General features: G+C 39.0%; 1 protein-coding gene across 5 annotated transcripts in view; it reads left to right on the top strand.

Moving 5' to 3' along the window:
• Positions 1–25408, top strand: part of CDON (cell adhesion associated, oncogene regulated) — a 90923-nt gene extending 65515 nt beyond the window's left edge. For 4 of the 5 annotated variants that reach the window (XM_045555623.1, XM_045555624.1, XM_045555622.1 and 1 more), the window contains 6 exons: positions 2549–2671; positions 6319–6540; positions 8469–8749; positions 11938–12017; positions 24182–24456; positions 25075–25408. In XM_045555623.1, the coding sequence (XP_045411579.1) occupies positions 2549–2671; positions 6319–6540; positions 8469–8749; positions 11938–12017; positions 24182–24456; positions 25075–25277 (1184 nt within the window). In that variant the 3' untranslated portion in view covers positions 25278–25408. Of the gene's footprint in view, positions 1–2548; positions 2672–6318; positions 6541–8468; positions 8750–11937; positions 12018–17108; positions 17623–24181; positions 24457–25074 lie in introns of those variants that run through there. The other variant, XM_045555626.1, reaches the window with a different exon arrangement.
• The last annotated feature ends 288 nt before the right edge of the window (positions 25409–25696 follow it).

The following is a 25696-nucleotide window of genomic DNA, read 5'->3' as shown; positions in this document are numbered from 1 at the left end:
ACATCCGTGTTTCTCTGCCTTCCTCGCTCTCCTGCCTTCACCCTTCCCAGTTCTGCCCTGTAGAAATATCCCCACTGGTAAACAGTTTTTAAGGTATATTCTCTAGTCAAATGTTCAAACTTTTACAAATTTCTGTGATCTCAATATTGAACCTGGAACTTGGAAATTAGTGTAAAGAAGCTTTTCAATCTAGTAGTAGTGCCTACAAATGGGAATTCTGCCTTATAGTTCACAGAGAATTTGTTTATAAATGTAGCATACTGAGCAGTTAGATGTTTAAGTGGGCTTCACTGTGCTGTGTAATTTGCTTATTCCTTATTTTCAAGTTTGTGCATATGAAATTCTTTTTGTGGCAGTTAGAAACTATTGGTCTATTCTCCCAAACGCAGGAACAAAAGTGTTCATCCTTTGTATTTAAATTTTCTTTAAAAGTTTTAGATTACTTATAGGTATTGACCCCAAATTTAAGCTTTGAAAAATATTTGAAACTCAAGTTGTAAAAGAATATATTAAGAACACTTTGGGAGGCCGAGGTAGGAGGATTGCTTAAGGTCAGGAATTTGAGACCAGCCTGAGCAAGAGCGAGACCCTGTCTCTACAAAACATAGAAAAATTAGCCAGGCATGGTGGTGCGCACCTGTAGTTCCAGCTACTCGGGAGGCTGAGGCAGGAGGATCGCTTGAGCCCAGGAGTTAAAGGTTGCAGTGAGCTATGATGACACCACTGCACTCTACCTGGGGCAACAGAGTGAGACTCTGTCTCAAAAATAAAAAAGAAAGAAAAAAGAATATAGTAAGAGAAGGACAGTTATCTTATTTTCTGAATTAAGTTCCACATTTTGATGAACTATAAATGATTCCAGCATAGTATTGCTTTTGTGTTGAATATTTTTATCTTGTAAAGTTAAATCAAGTTCCAAATAAAGTATCAGTCATTCTGATCTTTAAGTCTGTGCTTTGGTTTCTTTTTATGGTAAACCCTTACTTTCTCTAAAGTATCCTTTGGGAAGATAGCTGCCTGTTAAGCAAAGGATGTGTGCTGGTTGGTTGATTCTAAATCTAATAATGCAATTAGTTGTCTTATTCGTCAATGATCAGTAAAAACTTTTTCTCTGTGCTGATATTTTCTGTAATTTTTGCCATTGGAAGAATTATCATAGCAATGGAATATTAATCTCACAAGGTTTGTATCATTTTAAGTATTTTCTTTTATTAGCAGCATATTAGAAGCCGAGTTTAATTCTATTTTTACTAGTGCTATGAAAGGAAAACTTCAAATCTAGTGTAGTAATTATTCAAGACAATGTTTATGGTTAGGTGAGTATAGGGCCAGGTCAGGAAAGACCTAAAGCTACAGAAAAAATAGAACTCTTTGGAAAGTTTTTGGATTTTAGAAGTAGGTCTGTCTATTCCAGTTTTAACCAGTTTTTAAATTAAGATGTTTTGGGGTCCTCTTAACATTTAAAATGGGGTACAGAATTCCTCCCTGCTTGAGCTTTTAGAGATGCCTGATCCTAAAACAAGCAGGTTTTCTTCCTTATAAAATGTGGGTCTGTATGAGTGTGGGGTTTCGTGTTAAATATTTTTGTCCTTGTTGAATTAGACAGGAGCCTGGTGACATTGGTCCTGTAACTCGTGCGTGTGGTTTTGTTTTGTGTTTTCTCCCCCTTTAATTTGTTCTTAAATCAATTGGTGGTATGCTTGAGTTTCTAAGAAACAGTGGAAACAGTCTGAAGAGTTATTTCCTAAGAGGGTTAAGGGTACTTGAAGAGTTAATTAAATGTGGCAAAAGTGTCCCTGTTTATGAAAGTTTGTCATAGGTCCACGGAAGTAAAAATGAGAGTGATTTGTATTGGAGTGTTCAGTTTAGGAGTGTTTGTAAATGAAATGTTGACTGGGTGCCAGGGATAACAGAATCATTTGATTGGAGATGCTTGTGTGCTTTGGAGACCCTGACTCAAAAGAAAAGTTATAGTGGGAGTGGCAGCTGAGAGTTTCCCGTGGTAGGTTTTGCTTTTTGATGATTCCCAGCAGTTTGTTCAGACATTTGTTTACACGGCAGTTCATGCTGTGGCCATTCCAATTGAATCGAGAGGTTCACTAAGGCCTTTCTTGTCATTGGTCACTTTCTCTGGGTAATGTACCATTTGCTGATCTCATATAGAGTATTGCTTTTTGGTGGGTGGGATAGTGATTTGACTCGGTGAGTTGAAATAAGGATCAAAGGACTTGAGGTTTTTCTTTTACCTATGTGTAAGAGTAACATACATTTTATGAAAAACTCACCACTAATTATTTTTAATGAAACAAGTATTACTACCAACACAGAGATATAGCTTTAATTCAGTTTATTTTTTCTCTTCACCTTTTGCTATTTATCTGTGGTACATTACTAAAATGTATTACATTAAGTACATTTTTATTGCACAAACTATACTAGATGGTGATGGATGCTGTTCCAGCTTCGTTCTCAATATATTAAGTAATTATGTTGACTCATCATGCAGGTTGCACTAAATGTAAAGCTTTCTTTCATTTTTCCTTTTTAGGTTCAAAGCAGTGGCACATGATTGGCCACCTGCAGCCAGAAACCTCCTATGACATTAAAATGCAGTGCTTCAATGAAGGAGGAGAAAGCGAATTTAGCAACGTGATGATCTGCGAGACTAAAGGTAGGAGGAGAGAATTTGTGCTCTTCCCTGCACAGCGCTAGAATTCCAAACTCTGGATTACTGCTCTGACTATTGATGTATTTACCTGAGGAAATTTCTGCTTCGGACCATTTTCTAGGTGCATACATTATACTTTCCCAACAGAAGCAGAGTATATTGGCTAGAGCATTTGTCTAAAAAATAGTTTACATAAGCATTCTGTTCATTAATTTTTGTGTGTCTCTCAGTGAATCACTTCCCTTCTCTTTTTCATCTTGAAGAAAATGGAACTATTTGCTGACTACTTTCTGAGCTTGCTGTGAGAATTAGAATACTAATAAAAGTATCAGAATATTAAGTGGTTTCTTGAATGACAGGTAGATGTTACACTACTTGTTTAATTAAGTGTAGTAGTTAAGTTTAGAATGAGCAGTTGCTAATTTTAAATTGGCATTCTCAACTCCACCTACGTACATAGATGACCCATAAAATGTTACCATCTTTAAAAACAGAAGACACCACTGGAGAATAATAAAACAGCTAATGTGGGTATTTACAAGCAAAAGCACTCCTGTCCCAGCTAATCTTCACAACAACCTTGGGGATGCTGTCAACTGCAGGGAACACAGAAATCCCCACTAAGTAGGCTTCCACAGTGAGGAAATTATTATCCCCAAAATAAGAAGTCCAGAAGTAGGTAAGTCACTCCACGATTGTTTAATCCAGAGGTTCATTGTTTTCTGTTTCCCCTCTGCCATCTACCGGTTGTCAGCTCTGCCCCAAGCCTGGCCCTGCTCATAGCTCGGCACAGTTCCGGCTTCACATCTAAGTGCCGTAACGTCTGACAGTGTCTATTTTTAAGAGCAAGGAAAAATTTACCCCAATATCCTCTAGTAGATCTCCCCTCGGGTCTCACTGACCAGAATTCAGTCACATGGCGCCCCCAAACCATTCACGGAATTTACCCAGGGTTATGGGGGGCTTTGTGGACACCTAAACAAAATTGGGGCTCTGCTAGCATTGAAGGCTTTGAGTGAGCTGGGCAGCCATCAGTGTCTCCTACAGGTGATTTTATTATCCTTATTTATTTTAAAATGAGAAAATGAAAAAAAATTGAGGAAACAGAGGCTCAGAAAGATTAAATTATAAAGCCATGGCTTAATTCTATCTTTTAAATTCAATATCATGTGTGTTTCTGCTGCAATACTCACATCTCAAATGTACATTTAAACATATATATACACAAACCTTTAGGCTTACATCACATTTCTTTGGGTTAGCATATATTTGAGTGCCTTTTGTACTAGACGCTGTCATGTGTTAATTGAGATACTTGGAGTAAAATTAAATCAAGGTGAAATATATCATCTCTGTCCCCAAAGCATTTAAGAATCTAGCCAGACAAAATATGACACACAGGCAACGATATTATAACTGTTGTTTGTAATAGTATAATAGTATAGCTGTGTTTAGAATAGTAGCCTCACTATCTGACTTTGCTAGGGAAAGGCTCTACCTATAGACTTTCAGATCAGTGAAAAACAGAAAACTTTTAAAAAATGTTAACTGTTCGTAGTGAATGATTTTATAAAATGTATTACACAATTCCCAGCCTGTTTAGGTGGAAGATATGATACGTGATTTAACCTTTAAAAAGAACATGACTTCAGGTTCTTGTGAACAATGATTGCTTTATTTTTAGCAATTTAGTAAGGTTTTCAGGAATAACAGAGGTGTTGAAGGCTGACCGTTTTCCCTTCCCATGAAAGATCAGAGACTGCTGTGATTTTCCCTTGAGTTCTTGGCTTGTATTTATGTTTTTCATCCGACCTTTCTCATTTCAGGCTTTTACCTGTCTCTCCTTACTGACGTTAATAGGTCTGTCTCACCCCCTCAGAGCAAGCCGTCTGTCCTCAGTTTTAAACTTTATCAAGAGGTTGGAAACCAGATCATGAAGCTTGGTAGAATTACAAATAAATTAAGAATAAAAAAAGAGTGATTAAGCCTGAAGGACTTCCCCATAAGTAATCATGATCTTTAACGTATGTCATGGAACATCCATTGTGCCTCAGAAACTTTTGTGTTTCCTTTAGGGTTGGCAGGGACCTTAGAATTGTAGAATCCAACTTACCACCTGAAATAGAAATTTCCTTTGAAGTCTCTGCCAAATATCCGTGCAACTCTCAATACTGGAGTGCTCCCCCTTCCTTTAAAAGATGGCCTTTTTTCCTTATCCTCAGCCCTGTTCTGTGTAGTTGATATTGCTAGAACATTGAGCCCCAATTTAATGTCATTTGTAAAGCAAATTTTTAAGAGGCTGCTTTGTTCCCATGGCTTGTTAGGCCCCATGGAATACATTATATATAATGTATATAGGAAATATATAGTATAGTATTAATAGTATAATAGCTAATAATAACAGCAAAACTGATTGAACACCACCGTGTGCCAGGCTTTAAGTGCTTGTGTGTGGCTGAACTCGTTTACTCTTCTTCGTGACTGTATGACAAAGCTCTTGTTTTCATCCCCGTTTTCCAAGTGCAGGAACTGGGATTTGTGGAGGTAAAAGTCATGTGGCTGATATGAAATGGTGACGCTGAGATGTGTGCCCAGGCAGTCTGGTGCCAGAGACCAGGCTGTGCACCACTTTGCTGCTTTGCTGGGACATTTAGAGCATTAAGAACATATGATTTATGGCCGGGCGCGGTGGCTCACGCCTGTAATCCTGGCACTCTGGGAGGCCGAGGCCGGTGGATCGCTCGAAGTCAGGAGTTTGAGACCAGCCTGAGCAAGAGCGAGACCTCGTCTCTACTAAAAATAGAAAGAAATTATCTGTCCAACTAAAACTATATATAGAAAAAAAAATTAGCCGGGCATGGTGGCACATGCCTGTAGTCCCAGCTACTCGGGAGGCTGAGGCAGTAGGATCGCTTAAGCCCAGGAGTTTGAGGTTGCTGTGAGCTAGGCTGACGCCACAGCACTCAACTCTAGCCCGGGCAACAAAGTGAGACTCTGTCTCAGAAAAAAAAAGAACATATGATTTAGGGATGAGAGAGTGGGGTTTGAGTGCCACCTATTATTAGCTTTTGTTATCACTGTTACCCAGAATACCAATGGGTTAGGTAAAAGTAAAACATTTATGTGGACTCCAAAAGTCTTTGTTTTTGGAATGCTTAATATTATATGTGAAGTTTGGGGAATTATATGTAGTTGTTCTAATAGTCTAAAGCCATCCCTTCTCGTATTGGTAGTGATGTTTTTATACATGGTAGAAGCATAAAATATGTAATTTTGAGTCTAATTCAGCTCAAAGTAGATCAGATGTAACGGAGTTTTTGTTCCATCGAGAAGTTGAAATACTTTATTTCAACTCTTTGGGAGTTTTCTATAAGAACAATTAGTAGATAATGATACAGCAGTTTGGGTTATACGAAGTGCATATGTTTCTCTGCTTTTAGAATTTCTCTAAAATTTGTGGACTAAAACTTTGGCACATCAGATACGTAAACTTTGGAGCCCTCTTTGTGACTCACTGGTGGTCAGATCATCTCAGTAACAAGTGTAAACAGACTGGCTTGCATTCCTGACCAGACCTCCTCCGGAGAGTAAACCGTTCCTTACGGTCTGTGTTCACTCTGACATCATGTTTTCCTTTATATTTCAACTAGTGAAACGTGTTCCTGGAGCTTCTGAGTATCCGGTCAAAGACTTGAGCACCCCTCCAAGTTCTTCAGGAGGTGGAGGAAACGCCGGGCCTGCAGCTAGCCCTGGCAGAAGCAGCGATATGTTGTACCTGATCGTGGGCTGCGTGCTGGGTGTCATGGTCCTCATTCTTATGGTTTTCATTGCCATGTGCTTGTGGAAGAATCGCCAACAGAATACCATACAGAGTGAGTCATTCATAAATTTTTCCTTTTCTTTTTCTAAAAATGGATAGAAAAATATTGTCAGAATAAATATTAATTCCTAACACTTTTGTGTATTAGTGTCATGGTGTGAAACACGTTAGACACTCTTCATTCAGAGAAGATGACTTTAAAACTATCCTAGCTGTCAGCCAAAGTAAGTGGAGCATCAAATTAAATTGCCCAGTAGACATAAACACCAAAGCCAAAACTAAGAAGGTCTCTGAGTAAATAGCTGACTTAGTGCTGGGAAACTCTGGCTTTGTTGGACCACCAAAGAGGATGCGTACTGGAAGCCTGAGCTCTGGAATTGCAGTAGGAACACCTTCATGCTAGTGTAAATCTTGTCAACAGGGAATAGACAAGCTATGATGGAAAGGCAGGTAGTAAAGACTTTTCCTAAGTTACTGTCTGGACCTGATGGACCAAGACTGCTCCAGAGTGGCATCCTCTCCCCCAGGTGTGTCTGGAAATCAGTGTGTTGAACAGTTGAAGGCACTGTTTGGAAACAAATGATCTAGAACCCCCTTTCCCTTTTCTCTTGCTTCAGTCCTCTTCACCTCACCTTCCTACCTTTCCCATTTTCCTGGCTGTTATAAAATAAGATAATCAAATCCAATAGGGAATTTAGTCTTTGGTGAGAGGAAATTTTTTGGTTTTCCCTTTAGCCCTAGAATAGAAGCAAAGGAGGACACTGACAGTGGCTGTCAGTCAGTCCCCACCTGTGGTCCCTTTTTAGTTAGTAGTTTTGGGGGAAAATGATCTATTTTTATTGAGTGGTGCCTTCTAAGAGACACGGAGTGAGTGGTGGTGTCAGGCTGAAAGGGTTGGGCCTTTTCCCCAACGGTTGTGATGCCGTTGCCTTTAATTGTGTGACTGTGTGCTGAATCACTAAAAGAAAAGTATTCATCTGATTAAAGTCATCTTCCTTTATGACATGATAATGTGTTTAAAAATGGAAAATTATCATGGTCGTGTTCATTCAGTCATTCATTCAGAAGATATCATTGCCCATCTTCTGTGTGCCAGGCACTATGCTGGACAGTGGAGATACGATGACAAGGAAAATAAGCATGATCTCTGCCCTCTTAAAGGTGATAGTTTGGTGAAGACAAGCAGGTGTACTGACCGTACATGCCTGTGCGAGAAAGTACAGGAATGGGAGCAGCTGTGGAGCGGAGCGACACCTACTCCAGTCTTGACGAGAGCTAATACATTTGAAGAATTTATCAAAACTCTGACAACAAATCCTGTACAGTTTAGATACAGACTTTCTAAGGGATGTTTTACTTTTTCTAAATATATCTTGTAGGTGTACCTCTGGAAATCAGAATGTTGAGGCAGTTGTTTAAATGCTTTTAATATAAGGAAATAGAATATCCTTTTGCCTTTGGTAACCCACAACCGCCAAATTGGCTATTCTAAGAAGCTATAAGAACAGTCATTGAATGTATACACAACTCCATCCTTTGACTTAAAAGTGTTGTTTATTGCTATTAGAAATCCTACCTAAAGCTAGTCTTTTGTTGTTTTATACAATTTTTTTCATCAGTATATGGGAGTTTAAGCACTTTTTCTTAGTGTTGTCAGTACTTTTATAGTTTCAGCTTGTTCAATTTGTTCATTCTCTTTTGAGTAACTTCTCCCTGGTTAATTTCTCTTCCCAGTAAGAAAGTCATAATTAACTCAAAGTTCATAGCTACCTCCACACTGTAAAGAAAAAACAGCAGGAACTCCATTAAAGCATATCTCACAAGTAGGCTTTGAGTGAACATTTTCTAAATGTTTTATTTTAGTCTACTTACAGTTTCTTAGGGTTTCCATTAATAAAACTTCCTAAACAAGAAGATTATCCTTTTCAGTATCTTACTTTTATGTGTGTGTGTCTTTGTTTGTTTGTTCTCTTTTAACAGAATATGACCCACCGGGCTATCTCTACCAAGGGTCAGATATTAACGGGCAGATGGTGGAATACACCACTCTCTCAGGAGCAAACCGGATAAATGGAAATGTTCGTGGAGGCTTCCTGAGCAACGGTGGCCTCAGCAGTGGCTGCTCACACCTGCACCGGAAGGTTGCGAGTGGCGTCAACGGAGTTGTGAACACGAGCTTAAATGGAGGGCTTTACTCTGGCCACAGCAGCTCTCTAACCAGGACACATGTGGATTTTGAACATCCTCATCACCTAGTGAATGTAAGAGACCTAATTATAAACGAAAGCCTCTGTGTGCCTCAGGGTGCTGGTGTAGAAGAACAAGGTCAGCATACTGGGGTTTTTCATGGTAGAAACCTCACTGCGCACCTGAATGCAATAGTACATATCACTCACTGGCAGCCCCTTGATGCAGAGTAACCTTTGTAAGTTTTCTATTGTCAAGTAATAGTTATAGTCACCAATTTAGTTTTTGCTGTGAAATTCCTAACACTGAAAGTGGAATACCAGTAAAGAACAGACTGGAAGTTGTTCTTGAGATGAAACGGAAATACCATTAGGCATAGACCAGACCAGATACTTTAAATTTGATTTATTTGGAGCAGAGTCTGAAAACTCAAATGCCAAGAAGAGTCAGGCAGATCAGGGAACAGGGCGAATCAAGGTGGCAGTGAGATGCAGCGGCAGCAAGGAGGACACAGCACTGTCTTCACCAAGCAGCTGCAGCTCAGCACCGACTGTTGTTGTCTTGGCAGGGCCAGGGGACCGGTGTTGCCAGATTTTCTGATTCTTCAAAACATCTGTAAATCTAGGTGAGGTCTCCAGATTTTTACTTCTGGCATCTAGTTCAAATTTTGGAAAGCATTGTATAGGCCTGCAAAACATCTCTGCGGGCGGCCAGATTGAGACTGCTGACCTGCCATGGATTTCTTTTGTTTTGCTGAATGTATTTTGTTCTTGTGGCCTGTAGGCTTTTTGCATTTTACAATATTAGTATTCTTTAGCCACAAAAAGTGATAAACTCTTCAAATGACCTTATTTCAGAGTCAGCTAGCTGATGTAGTTTAATTTTTGAAATGGGAATAGAGTGACTAAGCATATTTTAGACTTATGCTGGTTAAAGGGGAGTTTGATTTATTACACTGTTTGGGTGCACATTCACATTATTTTTCATCAAACAGGTAATTTGGTTGGTTGATCAAATTAAACAGTTTTTATCATTGTTCTGATTACAGATAAATTTGCTATAACTCACAATGTGCTATAATTTGAAGAAGTTTAAGAGTTTTTCTTCATCTTCAACTTTAATAGAGATTTATTAAAATAATTACAATTAGAGAATAAAAATTTAATATATATTTGTATCTTAAAGCTAGAAATCTAATGGTTTTATGTGGCCTAGCTTTCATATGTTGTAGAAAAAACATTTAATTTGCTTTAGTGCATCTCATTACCAAAAGAGAATCATGATTTCATTATTTTGTGTGGAAAGACATGGCTTATATTCAGCCTTTTAAAACTTTTTTGGTCACCATTCCTAGTCCAAACTATTAACATTGTCCAAGTAAACTGAAAGAGTGAGCACTAAAGTTTGAATAGCACATGCTGTTTCCATACAAAGAAAAATAAAGCTAATGTTTGCTTTAGTATTTGAACACGGAACTTTGGTTTTTTTTTAACAATTAATTGCCATTTAAATTATAGTTGCCCCAGTAGGTGTACAGTTTAGAAATTATCATCTGTGATTCCAACCCATTTGGTTTGCTTACTCTTCTTTTCTGAGTGGAGGAAATGGAGAAATTTAAAAAATGTTAGTGATCATAAAAATCATTGAATTAACTTTAATATGTTTAGTGATTTAAATAAGCATATTACCCTACAGGTTGTTAACTTCATTTTCTGAACCTTTGGGGTTTGCCCTCATGGACGGCATGTATTTTTTTCTCTCAAAGTTTTCTTAATAATTCCTGTTTCTAGTTGGATCAGGAATGCTGAGGGAAATTTTCTTTACTTTTGGTTTGCTTAGAGTCTGGCTGTTGTCATGAGATGAATGGAAATGGAAAGTATTCCAGGAAAAACAATTGCCTGAACTTTTCCTAACCTTGAAGGCCTGCCTTGGGTTTGGGTGCAGTGTGACAACCACTCCCACCCTTATCAAATTCAGTTCTGCTGTTTTTCGTCTAGAAGCAGAATTCTGACTCTATTAGGCTAGTTTAATTTGTCAACAGAAAAAAAGCCAAACTCTAAAATAATTTTAAAGAGATTTATTCTGAGCCAAATTTGAGGATCATGACCCGGAGCCACGCCCAAGAAGCCTTGAGCAAGTGGACTCGGTGTGTCTGGGTTATGGTTTGGTTTTATAAATTTCAGGGAGACAGGGGTTACAGGTAATGTCATAAATCAATACGTGGGAGGCATATATTGGTTTGGCCCGAAAAGGTGGGCCATCTCGAAGCAGGGGCTTACAGGTTATAGGTGGGTTTGAAGATTCTTTGGCTTGTAACTGTTTAAAGACATGAAGTTTTGTCTAAAGGCGTGGAGTGTTTCAACATACGGAGCTCTTTATCAGAGACAAGCCACCAGACATATACTTGTGTAAATTGAGGACCTGCAGGTTTGTCTTGCACACCCTTAGGCCTGTCAATGGGTTACAAAGGATGTCCCCAAGGAGGAAGGGGGGCATAATAAGGCATGTCTGACCTCCTTCCTCCTGGCAGGCAATTTAGTTTTAGGATATTCCTTTGGCCAGGAGGGGGTCCATTCAGTCAGCTGGTGGGGGGGTGAGCCTTTAAATTTTATTTTAGTCCACAAATTTTTAACTTCATTTTTTCAGAACTCTTGCCATTGTATATGTCAAGTGAGCATTTTACAATGAGGTATGTGTTAATTTGGACATTTCTTTAATTGCTGGGTAGTTTCGGCCAAAAGCAACATCAAAATATTAATACACCCCTCCAAGTCGTTGCTGGCTGAGGATCTACCCCATCTGGAAAAATATACCATGTTTTAAAACTTAGTGTAGTCCAGTGAACAGACCTGATGGAAATAATTACAGGAAAAGGAAGATGAGTTTATCGTATGATATCATTCAGACAGATTTTACACCGTTTCTCCAGCTGGCATCATGTGACATTCTCCGGTGACTGCTAGGAAAGCACAGATGAACAGGAGGTTGCAACGTGTTGTGTATTTGGGGTCCCCTAGATTTGAAGGGAAGTGACTAAACCTTTCCCCTCATTTATTTGCCTCTGTTCAGTAGAGAACAGAGGAAAACATGGCAGGGAAGGGTTTGGGCTGCAGTGGAATCCTGCGCAGCGCCCAGTGAGACTGCGGTGGCCGGGTGGCCGGGGCTCGCGAGGGCCGGGCGCGCGTTCGGGTGGCCGGGCGGGTGGCCGGGCGGCGCCCTCAGCACTGTCCCTTGTTCTCTTTCCTGCCCTCCTGCCGCGCAGGGCGACGGAGCGGGCGCCGCGGGCCCGCGCACCGACCCCCGGGAGTGCGCCCGCTGCCGGCGCTGCCGCGACAACAGCAGGTATGTGGGCGCGCTCGCGCGGGTGCTGCCGGGCGCGCGCCCGGGTGGCTCCTCCCCCAGCCGGGCCGTTGTTGGCGCGTCGCCCGGGAGACGGCGCCGCGGGCGGGGTCGCGCCTGGGTCCGAGCGTGAGTCTTTCTGGTCCTCGGTTGCTTTGGCCGTGCACTGGCAACAGTAAAGGCTCGTTTCTCACTGACCTCAGTGAGAAAGTTGTTAAAAGGTTTGATGTTTTTGAAAATTTTAAATTAGAATCATTCTCTGTAGATAGACTTTTATCTCTTTTACCTGTTATTTTCTGCCCGGTGTTATGAGATGTTATGAGGATGAATGAGACCAGGTCTGGGGGTTAGGGGGAAAAACCCTATGTACGCAGTAATATTTTTTCATAGTATTAATTATTACTGAAATTTTTCTACCAAATTATACATTGATTTTTTTAACTCTTAAAATCTAAGATAATTAAGTAGCCAAATCTTGCTTTTAATTTTAAAAGTGGTATGTACTGACAATATTTCAAACAAGATAGAAATATGTAGAATAATATGTACATTTAAATTTTGACAGACAAAATATGCAAAAAGATTTCATGGTACCACTATATATTAATTCCAAAGGATTATCAAGCTTTTTGTTATGTTAAACTTGTATCAGACATCGTCTTTCTTTTACGTAATAATTGTATTGGATTACATGGTCTCAGGTCCTTCTCGGTTCTAAAACTCTACAACGAGGCTGGGTGCGGTGGCTCATGTAATCCCTAGCACTTTGGGAGGCCAAGGTGGGAGGATTGCTTGAGGCCAGGAATTCAAGACCAACCTGAGCAATATAGCGAGACCCCATCTCTACAAAAAATAGAAAAATCAGCTGGGGTGGAGGCACATACTTGTAGTCCCAGCTACTTGGGAGGCTGAGGCAGGAGAATCGCTTGAGCCCAGTTTGCAGAGAGCTATGATGGCACCACTGCACTTAAGCCCATGCAGCAGAGTGAGACCTTGTCTCAAAAAAAAAAAAAAAAAAAAAAAAAAAAGAAACTCTACAACTAAAAAATTGTATTATAGTTAGTATTATAAAATAACTGGAGTGTAGATTGGAGTTTGGATTTCATTATTGAAATGGGATTTGATCTATATTTTTAAAATGACTTAAAATATTAAGAGTTGTTTCTGGGAGTTATTGAAATCAGAGCGTGGAGAAAGATCTGGTCAACTATAGAATTAAATAAGGTACATTGTTTCAGCCTGTGTTTTGAGAGTTGCAGAACAAAAGATACAGCTTCTTGGAGATTTTTGGTTATCATTTTAACCCATTTTAGGATTTCTTCTGTATTAGCAAGAGCCATCTGCCTATTTTATGTACTGAGATTTACTTGTTACATATTTAAATTCTTTGTGACTCTAGTTTTGAAAATGTTCGTAACATTGAAGCCACATTTTTTTCTGAGCTTGTTATAGACTTTACCACAATTTGTTAGGAAACATGCTAAAGAACTGGTAAAGATGGTTTATATTCCTGGTAAGTAATCCAATGGATTTAATTATGAATAGTTTTGCCTAAATATACAATGTGTTTTCCTTTATGGCCCTTGTGGCCATCAGCAAATCTTGACTCTCCCTAGATACTAGAATGGTATAACGTAGTAAGAAAGCTTCTGGTCTAAGAATGAGTAGACCTGGGCTTTGCCACTGCTTAAACCTATGATCTTGGGAAAGTTACATAATGTTTCCTTAACTGAAAAATGGAAGATTGTCCTAAGTAATATAAGATTGCTCCCAACATAATCTGATTGTAGACTTTGGTAATTTTCTACTAATCATGTCTTTATGATGAGTACAAAAAATACATTCCATTTCTTTAAAAAGATTTAAATGACCTCTGCCATTCAAATGACCTTGCATTCCTGGCCATTTGTATGTCTGAGGAAGTGTGTATGTGTATGTAGTATTTAAAGGTTTTTATTATACGTAGCTTTTTCTTTTTAAGACAATGGACAATTGTATTTCTATGAATTTTTAAGTTTCTGACTTCCTGCATTTCGTGTTTGCAAGTTTTACTATTATCTGGGAATTTAGGTGAACTTTCTTCAGCTTGAGAAAACCAGCTTATTTTTCTCCTTAGTTTAAATTTTCTTCCTGAGAATCTACCTGTTTAGGGCAAGTCTTTGCTTGCCTGAATTGCTTCCAAGGTTATTCAGATGTCTCCCCTGGCACCCAGGAGCAGTTCTGTGATTTTGACACTTAATAATTGGACAGATAAATATCAGTAAGTACCTACCTTCAACTCTGGAAATTGGAATCATTAAATTTGAAGCTTCTAACTCTTTTAACTTTGAAATTGAGACCTGGTATCTCCTCTCAAGGTTCTACAGGGTGACAAAATTTGTAATAACCTTTGAATGCTGAGAGGTAGATGATGTATGATTTACTCTGAAAATATGCAAAATTATAGTCAAGTTATACTTTTAGAATATCAACATTATTATTAGGAATAAGTTTGCATTTCCCAATGCATGATTTCAGTGAAGTGACATGACGGCTGTCAAGTAGGCATTGTAGGGTTTTTGACTATTCAGTCAAAAAAACATTTACTGAGCACTAGCTAGGCACTGGAATAGGTTCTGAAGTGTTTCCATGTAGAAGGAATTGCAAGAACAGTTATGGAAGTAGGAAGGATAGTGTTTAAGAATAAATAGTCGAATTCAGTGGTTCTCAAACTTTAGCATGCATTAGAATCACTTGGAGCATTTGTAAAAACACGAATTGCAAGGCTGTGCTCCCAGAGTTTCTGATTCAACAGGTCTGGGTTGGGGCCTGACGATTTGCATTTCTAATGAGTTCCCAAATGATGCTGATGCTGCTGGTGCTGGGACCATGCTGTGAGAACCACTGGAGTAATTTGACTGGCTGTGAAGTGCAGGTGCAGAATAGTAGGATATAAAACTCGAAAACTGGACTGAGTTTATATCATAGATAACCCTGAATGTCAGGATTTAGTACTTTATTTAATAAACATTTTTTATCGAGCACCTGTCACATGCTAGGTACTGGCCCAAGCCCTGTCTTCAGAGAGTTTACAGTCTAATAGTAATTCTCAGACAGAACTAGGAATGTAGTAAGTAGAGTTTGAAGATGCACATTGAATCTTATAATTTTATATTTAAAGAATAGAAAAAAATCTCTTCTGTAATATAAAATACAAATATAAAAGGATATGAGTTTTTACATTAATCAAAAGGGGATATGGACTAAATGTTAAGAAATACTGGGCAAGTAGCATCATAATTTTTGTTATGCTTTTTTTTTTTTTTTTTTGAGACCGAGTCTTGCTCCATTGCCCTGAGTAGAGTGCTGTGGTGTCAGCCTAGGTCACAGCAGCCTCTAACTCCTGGGCTCAAGTGATCCTCCTGCCTCAGCCTCCCAAGTAGCTGGGACTAGTAGCACATCATGACATCCAGCTAATTTTTCTATTTTTAGTAGACACAGGATCTCGCTCTTACTGAGGCTGGTCTCCAACTCCTGAGCTCAAGCAATCCTCCCACCTCTGCCTCCCAGAGTGCTAGGATTCCAGGCATGAGCCACTGTGCCCAGCCTCTTGTGAAGCTTTTTGACAAGGGGAGTGATCTGTTCAGTGATGTGTTTTGGCGTGATAAATGGCAGTGGTGCACAGAGGGCATTGATTAGAGTGAGAAGACCAGTTAGACATTGCTGTGACGAAGGCCTGAGCCTTCATGTAGGAAATGGGTATGGAGAGGAAGAGATGCTTGTCCATCGATGGAGAGGGATCTAGATAAAAGAAAGATTCTAAACACATAGAAAGTTTCAAATATGGATGACCAGGGTGGTAGTCCTAGAAATAAGAAACTTAATAAAATGATACATTGAGAAAAGATAATGACTTTGATTTGGGGCATTTAGAGTTCAAGTACCAGTTGATATGTGAGTCAAGGAGACAGATGAAAATGCTGGTCTTGGGTTCGGGGGGAGACTGGGACCATGATACAGATTTAGGACCATTTCTCTCTAAGTATGGCCCTTGAAAATGGGTGAGATCACCAAGGAAGATAAGAGTCTTAGCTGATTATTTTTATTAATATATGTTTAACTATTTGAGGTATTTATTTGCTTTTATTTCTTATATATTTAAAGTGGTTAGACATTCTTTTTATAAGATGTCATCTCTGGTATTTTTTGCTTCCTTCCTTACTGTGTCTTCCAAGAATCATACAGATGGGAAAGGAGAGTGATAAAATAAGGAGAGTAAAAAAGGAAAATAAGGATTCATTCATTTTTTCATTCAGTAGACACTTGAGGATCTATAGTGGGCAAGTGCCAAGCAAGGTGCTGAGGACGTAGCAGTGAGCACAGCAGGCATTGCCCTGCCTGCTTGAAGCTTTGAGTCTAATGGGGGAGACATACTATTTTTAGAAATGACATAAATCATAAAAATGAATATGTAATTAAAATTGGATGCTTTAAAGGAAAAGTAAAGGATGTGTTAGGAAAGACCTCCTTAAGTAAGTGGCATTTTGCTGAGTTCTGAAGAATTTTTTAAAGTTAAGTAAAAGGGAAGGAGATAGGCATAAAGCTTTGCAGGTTTATTCAAAATCTATAAGGTGGAGTGCCGGAATCCTCAGCGGACTTAAAGAAGGCTAATGTAGCGGAACCCAGGGAGCGACAGTCGTCAGAGTGAAGTCAGATCGTACAGAGCCATGGCAAGTCCGGGCCACGTTGTGATAGAATTCAGGCTTTTAGGAACACTCTGGATGCAGTTTGGAGAACAAACCAGGCAGAGTCTGGGGGGCTGCTGAGTGCCAGTGAGGTGGCAGTTGCAGTCGTCCAGATGAGAACGTGGACGAGGGTAGTTGTCGGGAGAGAAGTGCATGATTTTGAGAGATTAAAAAAAAAGACAGAAGCAATTGGTTGAAGAGGCCAGTGGAGGGAGGGGTCAAGGATGGCGGCCAGGTAACTGGGTGCAGTCAGTGAGTGGGGAAACACTGCAGGGGATGAAGAGGAACTGTTTACCCCTTGATGCATTTCTGGGGGTTGTCTTCTGAGATCCAGGGGTGCCTCATCTAACTCAACTTCCTCATGCCACAGGTGCCTGGGAACTGGAGAAGTCTTGTTCGAGGCCTTTTCCGTACACAGTCGCGCCTACACTGTGCCCTGCCACTCCCGGTTATTTTTCTCTGCCTTCTCAACTTTAAACTTAAATGTATTTCTTGGAACAAGTCATTGCCAACCCTCAACCCCTTTTCTCATCCCTCTATTTTAGTAATAACTATCTGAAAGGAAAACTTTGCCTTTATTATCTAAACTAGAGTAGTGCTGGGAAAAATTGAGACCAGGTGAGAGGGGAGTGTGTACTATAGCAATCTGTGGAGAAGTTTTGTTTGGTTCTGGGGCTTTTGTGGCATGTTATAAATGACTGCCTGCCTCACTGTGTTCCATTAACTTGAATCCTTTTCAGGTTTTAGGAGGAATATGCAAAGCTCACACTGAATAGCTAGAAAGAAGAATATTTAACGCAGCTTTGCAGGGAGCCAGTCCCATACATAAGGACTGACTTAACTGAGAAATCTTTGTGCAATTTGGGCATTTCAATAGCTAAATAGATTTTAATAAAATGAGTCAAAAGTTTTCTATCCTTTTGTCTTTTTCTCAATTCAGAAGACAGTAGTGCAGTTCTGGACAGGTAATCAGATGTGTGTCAGTTGCTTGGCTATTATAGTTTAATGGGAAGGGATTGACATTAAATCTGGTCTGTTAACCATCATTCTTGATAATTTGTGAGAGAGTAGAGAGAACACTGATGAAATTCACAGATGAACGAACTGAGAGGTCCCATCAGAAAGGAATGAGATATTAATTTTAAGGGTCCTAGAGAGACTGGAGATGGACAGGAAGAGCCCAGCAAAAATCAGCTTGGAAAAATGTATATAATTCATCTGGGGAGAAAAGTACAAGTTACATGGCTGACGGTGGAGAGGGTGAGTAAAACAGTTGGGAATGGTGCTTCAGAGAACTCAGGTGTTACACCTGTAGTGATCTCCCAGTTTTGGCAGAATGATAACCTCAAAGGTCTGTGTGCTGTTGGATTTGAGAGTGTTTTTTCACCAACTTGAAACCCTGTACTGATGTTAGATATACTCAGATGAAAATAATATATAGAGATGAGTATGAGAACATTTAATTATAGTAGAAGTTCTTTCAGGCCTAAGATTTGATCTACCCAGTTGGTTTGTTAAGTATGAAAACAACCGCTTGTCTCGTACACATAAACTCTTTCTTCCAGATGGTAAGTTTGTTAGGACTCAGTCCGTCTCCTGGTCTGACCACTTAACTGCTTCAGAGCTAGCCATAAAGCCAAAGGAAGAAAACACCCAAACCTAAGATTCAGCTTCTTTTCTGTCTGTGGAAATCTGCCTACTTCCCTAAGAAAAAAATGTCTAATTTTTAAAATTGATCAGTACCTTCCTTTTGGTGAAGTTATATACCTCCTCAGATCTATCCCCTACTTCTAATGTGGAAGCCAAGGGCCTGTTTTCAGAGAGTTGGGGAGTAATAGTTTTGGTCTTTTATTTGTAAGCTTATGTGTGTGTCACTTGTGTGCACTAATGCACTCAAGCATTTATTGTCACTTTTAACATTTTAACATTAACCTTTTATGTGACAGTCACTGATAAATTAATTCCCAAAAGGAAACTCCCACTCTAATGCACGGGTCATTGCAGTATGCAACAGAGTGGGCAGTGAGGATAGAGGACAGCCATGGTCCTGAATGCCATCAGGGTCTGTTGCACAGTAACTGATAAGCTCCCAGAATAAGGGCTAGGTTAGCAAAATGGCAGACACAGTGGGGAGAAGCAGCCACAGAGGTGCTGAGTATTGAAACAAGCCACCACCAGGATGTCACTATTTCAGATGTCTCAAGAGCACGTGCCTGAGAATAAGCATCACACATCCAAGAGATTCATGGAGCTTAGTCCTTGCCCACCAGGGATAGTCAGAAGAGGAAACTTAATGCAAAATTTATATAATCATCTAATCAGAGTAATTTGTACATGATCATGCTTAACAAATATTCAACTGTGTAGTCAGAAATGGATACTTCTCTAGAAAATATTTCAGAGGTGCTATATAGTTTTACAGGAACATCCAAAACATGTTTAGTCAACTACTAAGGCACCTTGTTCTTCCAAGCACAGTCCTACACTACTATTCTAGTCTCTTATTCTCTAGTCTGTGCAATTCTGATTGTTGCTTAAAGAGTGTATTTTTTTTTTGTGATGCTATGATAGCATCATTTCCCATCTTACAGATTGGCCAGGGCAGGTCTTTCTGGTTTACTGTTAATAAAAGTTATCTTAGTAAACTAACAGGTCCCAGACCATCTGAGTTCTTACAAAACAGCATGGATTTTTGTATGTAGCAAGATGAACAGAGCTCCATTTACTGAATGATTTTAAATTTAAAATTAAGAAAGTCTAATTTCATTGAGCTAGAGACAACTTAGTTGAAAACTTTCACTCCACCTTAAGCCAATAACAGCTACATTGGAAAGATCATTTGAGAAGCAGAAGATAGTGAAATTACAAACTGTTTGTACTGTGTAAACTGTAAAACATGTATTATTAAGAGCATGTCATTGAATGTCATGTGTGCAGCCATTGGTCCTGTTTTCTCCTTTACTACTGTAAATTTGGGTCTCTTAGGTTTATACATACATATACAGATATTATTTTTATGATCATCTTATTGCTTTAGAAATTTTAATTAAAGCATTATCAGTAAAAGAATTGTTTTCACAAGCTACATCTAATTATATTCAGAACAGAGGTTATATTCTTTTTTAATAGACTATGTCCTTTATGCTTATATCTCAACACGTAACCCCCAGTTAGAGCCATTTTTATGCGGACACATGTAGACATCTGGGACTGAAATAAAAGTAATGTAACTTAATTATTTACATTTGGTTAGCTAAGTGGTTAATTACTGATGATTATGAGTTAAGATTCAGTATACTGGAAAATTTTAAATCAGTGTGGTTTATCATGCTGAAATTCAGGTTACAGTCACTTTACAAATCTAACTCAAATTATTATATTGCTATCAACACCACTCTGGTAATCGAGTCACAGTTCAGAATAAAAGTAAATACTGCTATGATTTCCTGTTTCGCTTATCTGAAAAACAGATGCTAAAGAATAGGTCATAGGAAATTATACTTTTCTCTTGCTAAACATCTGTACTTTCTTTAAAAACATACTCATGTTTCATGTGCTTGTTGCTCCTGGCGCTGTGGCCACGTGTGTAGTGGCACCCTCCCTCCCTGTCTCGCGGCTCCCTCAGTCCTGCCCCTCCGCACCGTGGTTCTGACAAAAGTACTTTACAATCGAACTCTTAGGCTGCCCTTAGACTTCATTAAAAAATCTCATCCTGCAACTTTAAGTTAAGGAAAAGAACAGGAAAAAAGAAATTAGAAGGAAAGAAGAGAAGGATTGAAGGCATCTCGTCTGGTGAGTCTTCGTTACTCTGTTTTGTCAACGTCATGAAATTTATTAATGTTATATTTATATAAACAAATTATTAATTTGTAATATTTTGTTTGTAGGGAGCTGTGTTGGTTTTCCAAATTCTGGTAAGTACTTTTTTTTTCTATAGTTTAATTTTACATTTTTTAAATGAAAACTTTTCTTTCTCATCTGATACTTCTTTGTCTTTTAAATATAGGTTTCTAGTGCCTTTGTATTACCTCTGGATTCTTGCCGAGAAGTGGAACGTCAAGCCAGAAGCCCGCTCACTTTGATTTACACCATCACTGTTGGGGGGTTCCACCGAGTACCCAACTGTGCTGTTTGTCTCACTGTCCTAAGAGCTTTATCTGCCACCAAGAATAGTCCTTGCCTGTCCTCCTGGAAACTGAAGTTTAAGTCAGACAGTTTTAAAGCTGACAAATATTATAAAAACCATACAGACAATAGAATCAATATTGAACTAGGACAGAGATAACTAATATCGTGATACTATTAATACAAAAAGCTAAAGGGATAAATGTATGAGTTCATTCCCACTTTAATATGCATGTCTCATCTTACTGTTGGATGTGGACTGTTATAAAGTACTTTAATGGATTAGTTTAATTGTTGCTCCCTGGTAATTAATTTACTTGCTTGAGAAAAAGGGTATAAAAAATTTAAAAATCAAAAAAAAAACCAAGTAAAAAGTCTATAGACTTTCTCTCTTTTTATAAAAAGAAAAAGAGAACTAAGAAAAAAATAAAAAGAAAAGTAAAAGGCAAAAAGTCTGATTTTCTAATTTTTTAAAAATATTTTCCAGGACCTGCCATGTGCCATTTTCTGTGTTCTGGGTGTTGGACACTGTCACTTCGCAGTTTGATGTAGAGCAGCTTCTGCCGTTTCCCAGGCAACAGAGATACTTTAGAACATTTTAACTCCAGTGTTTTGTGTTTTGTCACATGTTTTCACTCTAAAATTATTTAAAAATCCTCTAAACATGTACAATTAATGTTTTTTACGGTCAATTTTTATTCAGAATTCCCTAATTACCTTGTTTTGTTGCTGCTCATTCCCTTCTCTATTACTTTTTTTCTATCTGTTGCTACTTTTTTAACTTGAAGAATTTTCTTTAATATTTCTTGTAGTACAGGTCTGAGGGTGACACATTTCCCCAGCTTTTTAGTCTAAAAATATCTTCAATATTGTTGTCCTTTTTGAAGGATATTTTTTACTGTTTATTAAATTCTGTTAATAGATTGATAGTTATTTTCATTTTGCACTTTAAATACACCATTCTATTATTTTATTGTATCCATCATTTCTGTTGAAAAATCATCTATACAGATATTGTTCCTTTTCAAGGTAATATGTCTTTTTCTTCTGGCTGCTTTTATGATTTTTCTCTTTGTATTTTGCTTCCAGCCATTTGAATATTGGCTTGAGCTTCTATCAGTTTTAGAAAACTCTCAGCCTTTATCTCTTCAAATGTGGTTTCTCTCTCATTCTCTCTTTTTTCTTTTTCAGAAAGACTCAGTAATACATATAGTTTTTCACTATACTATGCTTTATATGTCCTTGAAGCTTCTTGCTATCTTTTCCGTCCCTTTGGCTTCATGCGTCAATCTGAACACTGCGTGGTGACATGCTCCCGTAGTCGCCGTCTCTGTCTGTCTGTGCCCAGCTTGCTTGTCCCTGTGTATTGAATTCTTAATTTCAATTATTCTGTTTTTAGTTTCAGAATTTCTAAATGATTATTATTATTAGATTATAGTTCTTTATCAAAATTCTTTTTTTTTGTTTTGGAGACAGAGTCTCACTCTGTTGCCCAGGCTAGAGTGCTGTAGTGTCAGCCTAGCTCACAGCAACCTCAAACTCCTGGGCTCAAGCGATCCTCCTGCCTCAGCCTCCCAAGTAGCTGGGACTACAGGCATGTACCACCGTGCCCGGCTAATTTTTTATATATATTTATGGTTGTCCAGCTAATTTCTTTCTATTTTTTTAGTAGAGTCAGGGTCTCACTCTTGCTCAGGGTGGTCTTGAACTCCTGAGCTCAAACGATTCGCCCACCTCGGCCTCCCAGAGTGCCAGGATTACAGGCATTAGCCACCGCGCCTGGCCCAAAATTCTTCTATTTTATTGAACATACTTACTCCATTTTTTAAAAGTCTTTGCTAACTCAATATCTGCATCACTTATTTTTATCTTGTTCCTGTGTTTTGATATGCCCAATATTTCTTATTGAATTTTGGAAATTATATATAAAAACTTATAGAGGCTCTGGAAGGTGTTTTCTTCCTCCAGAAAGGATTTACATTTGCCTTTGGCAAACAATTAGGCAAGGAGCAGATCCCTTTAAACCAATCTGGGAATGAGCTAATTTGATGCTGAATTTCAGTCCTTTTAAAAGCCCTGTCTATTTCTGCCTCACTCTTACTTTTAGGATGTAGCCCTTCAAGGGTCCCAATTTAAAGCCTGGGGTGTTTACTGGGCCTTTTCTCCTTGGCAGGCCCTAAAGTCCAATTTTTGTCTTCCCAGCCCCATGAAACAGTCAAAAGGCCTGCTTGGCTTCTTAGCGCCATTGTCTTCTTCGTGTCTCAGTGTTTTATCCTGTGCCGAATTGGGCACATGCCCCCAGAGGAAAGGTGGTGCTGAAGCTCAGGTTCAAGATTTCCTTCTCTCTAGAATCTCAGCTGCTAAAGTGCTTTGGCAGCTCTCCAGTGCCTTCAGCAGATTGAAAATAAAGTTTCCCCATCGTTTTAGTTGTTCTTAGCAGGAGAGTTGTTCTGATACAAACTAATCAGTCATAATTAGAAGCCAGAAATTTCATTTTTAAGAATTATTTCCAACAAATCACAGTAGCCATACAGATTGCCCTGACCAGAGATATTTCTGATTTTTCAAAATCAGAATCCTTCTTACTCTCTAATTCCATAATTGCCACTAATGTGATTTCCCTGATTATGAGACAGTTGGATCTGATGCAGTATGGAGAATACAACTATTATGTGCCCATAATAATTAAAAATAAAAAAATTTTAGAAGTAGAGCAGAATCGAAGTTAAATGTTCCATTATAGCAATTCTACAATTTAAAAAATTGAAAAATAAAAAACTTCTGGATTTTGAATGTCTAATCCTTGTGTTTCCTTCAAAAATGAGAGGGAACATATCTTCTGATTTCAAAGCAAAATGTTTTTGTTAACTTTCAAAAGGTCATTTCTCTCATGTGGCCCTAAGTTTCTTAGCTTCTGTCCTCTTTGTCGTCTGTTACCCTCTCATTCCTTCTAGTGGCTGATGGCCTTTTCCTCCTGGGAGGTGTCTGTGGGAGCCACTCAGTGGTGAAAGGGGAGACGACTTCCGACGGTGGGATAAGACAGAGGAAGCATGTGGGATGGTTGTCCCACGAGGTGCCATTCTTAAGTGGTTTGCCTTTGGGTGCATTCTCTGGTCGTCTTCCACCTTTACTGGAATTTTCAAGTTCTTGATATTTCAAATCATAGTGAATCATTTAGTTATTTTTAAGACTAACTTAAGAATTCTTTCTTAAGAGTCTGAGAATACAAACTACCAAATGATACTTCTCAAACAAAGCCTATTTTAATTTTTGATTCCTCTAGACACAATTCTGTTTCTTTCGGTTTAAATTCTGCAGGTGTTTCACCAAAACCAACGGCACTTTCAGTGGCAGCTCTCTTCCTGTGGTCCCCGTGGTAGCACCTTATCTTCAGGAGGGCTTGGAAATGAAGCCCCTCACCCACATGCAGATGTCTGTGTGTCTGGCTCCCACAGTCCCTGATTGTGGCGCTATACCTGAGGAGAGCATCGAGGACAATGTGGCATCAGTACCTGCTCAGCACACTCGCTGTCAGGACCCCATAAATGACATCAGCTCTGATCACACGGAAGATACAGCAGAGTTCAGCAGAGGTACGGGGCAGGCATAACAAAAAACCTCAAGTTTCCAGATAGTCTTCAGTTAGCTAAGAAATATATAAAGGAGAATGATGCTCTCAGAGGTTCCCCTCTGTGATTAGTTTACGTATTTCTTAAGAGACTGGAGTGGGGGTGGGGACAGTGTTGGATACTCCAAGAAAAGATGGGACTAGAAAATGGATTCTTTGAAATTCTGTTATTACACACATCCTTTATCTCGGGCTGTTAATCCCATTACATTTTGAAAAATGTATCCAAACAGGCCTTGCTTCAGGCTGTACATGAAGGCGTGCTGGAAGAACACATTTTGTAAATATGAGCCTCGTTTTCTTTTACTTTTCGTTCTGGAGTATTAGCCTTTCTTACAGGTGGTTATTTTGGGGCTTTTAAGGGGTTTGTTTTAATCCTCAGATGAATTGTATAACTATTCATGAAAGCTCAACTTTATTTTAATCCTTTTAAACACTCTCTCTACCTTAAATTCAAACCAAATATAACTGGGCTCTACCTTTACTTACTATTCTTTCTTTATTGCTCTAAGTAATATTAAACTGCGTTGTAAAAATCAGCCTTTATCATTTTATAATGTTCTCAAACCTTTCTGTTTTTCAGGAGACAGCTGTGTCTGTTTGGAAACAGAGAACGAAACTCTAAGTTGGAATCCTTTTATTTTGCCCCATGTCTCAGGGGACTGCTCTGAGAAGACAGCACGGTGTCCCCCTGGCATTCCTTTAGACAGCTCGTCGGGGGCCCGCAGCAACCCCGGGAACCCTGACGTGCAAATGACTAGTCACGTTTCCGTGTCCAGCCGGTAACTGCATGAAACAGCCCTGGGAATGAACTGTGTGAAGGACCTAATTCAAATCAGAGAAAATCATTATTTATTTTTTTTTTGCAGTAGTAATGTCATCTGAATGTATCTTAAAATGTGTGCCCTTTTATATTATTTATGTCTTAGAAATTTTCTTCCCTATTCCTTCCTCCGCCTCAGTAGGAAACAACCTTGTTTCGTCTAGTTTTCAGTCATCTGGAGCACAGCAGAATTATTCCATGCTTCCTGCAAACCTCGGTGACAGTAGGAGCTCCTCATACAAAGGGTCTCGTCTGTTGGAGGATCAGCCAGGACAGAATTGCAGGGGCCATTTGAAATTTGCCACCACACAGGTTTTCAGATGGAAAACTGTCTTCCAGTACCGTGTTGTCAGACTTTCTGAGAACATTGTGAAATCAACCA

This window comes from Lemur catta, chromosome 7, assembly GCF_020740605.2.
Source record: "Lemur catta isolate mLemCat1 chromosome 7, mLemCat1.pri, whole genome shotgun sequence".
Classification (NCBI taxonomy): domain Eukaryota; kingdom Metazoa; phylum Chordata; class Mammalia; order Primates; family Lemuridae; genus Lemur; species Lemur catta.
The sequence above is the reverse complement of the archived record's forward strand: the minus strand, read 5'-3'. Positions and strand labels throughout refer to the sequence as shown.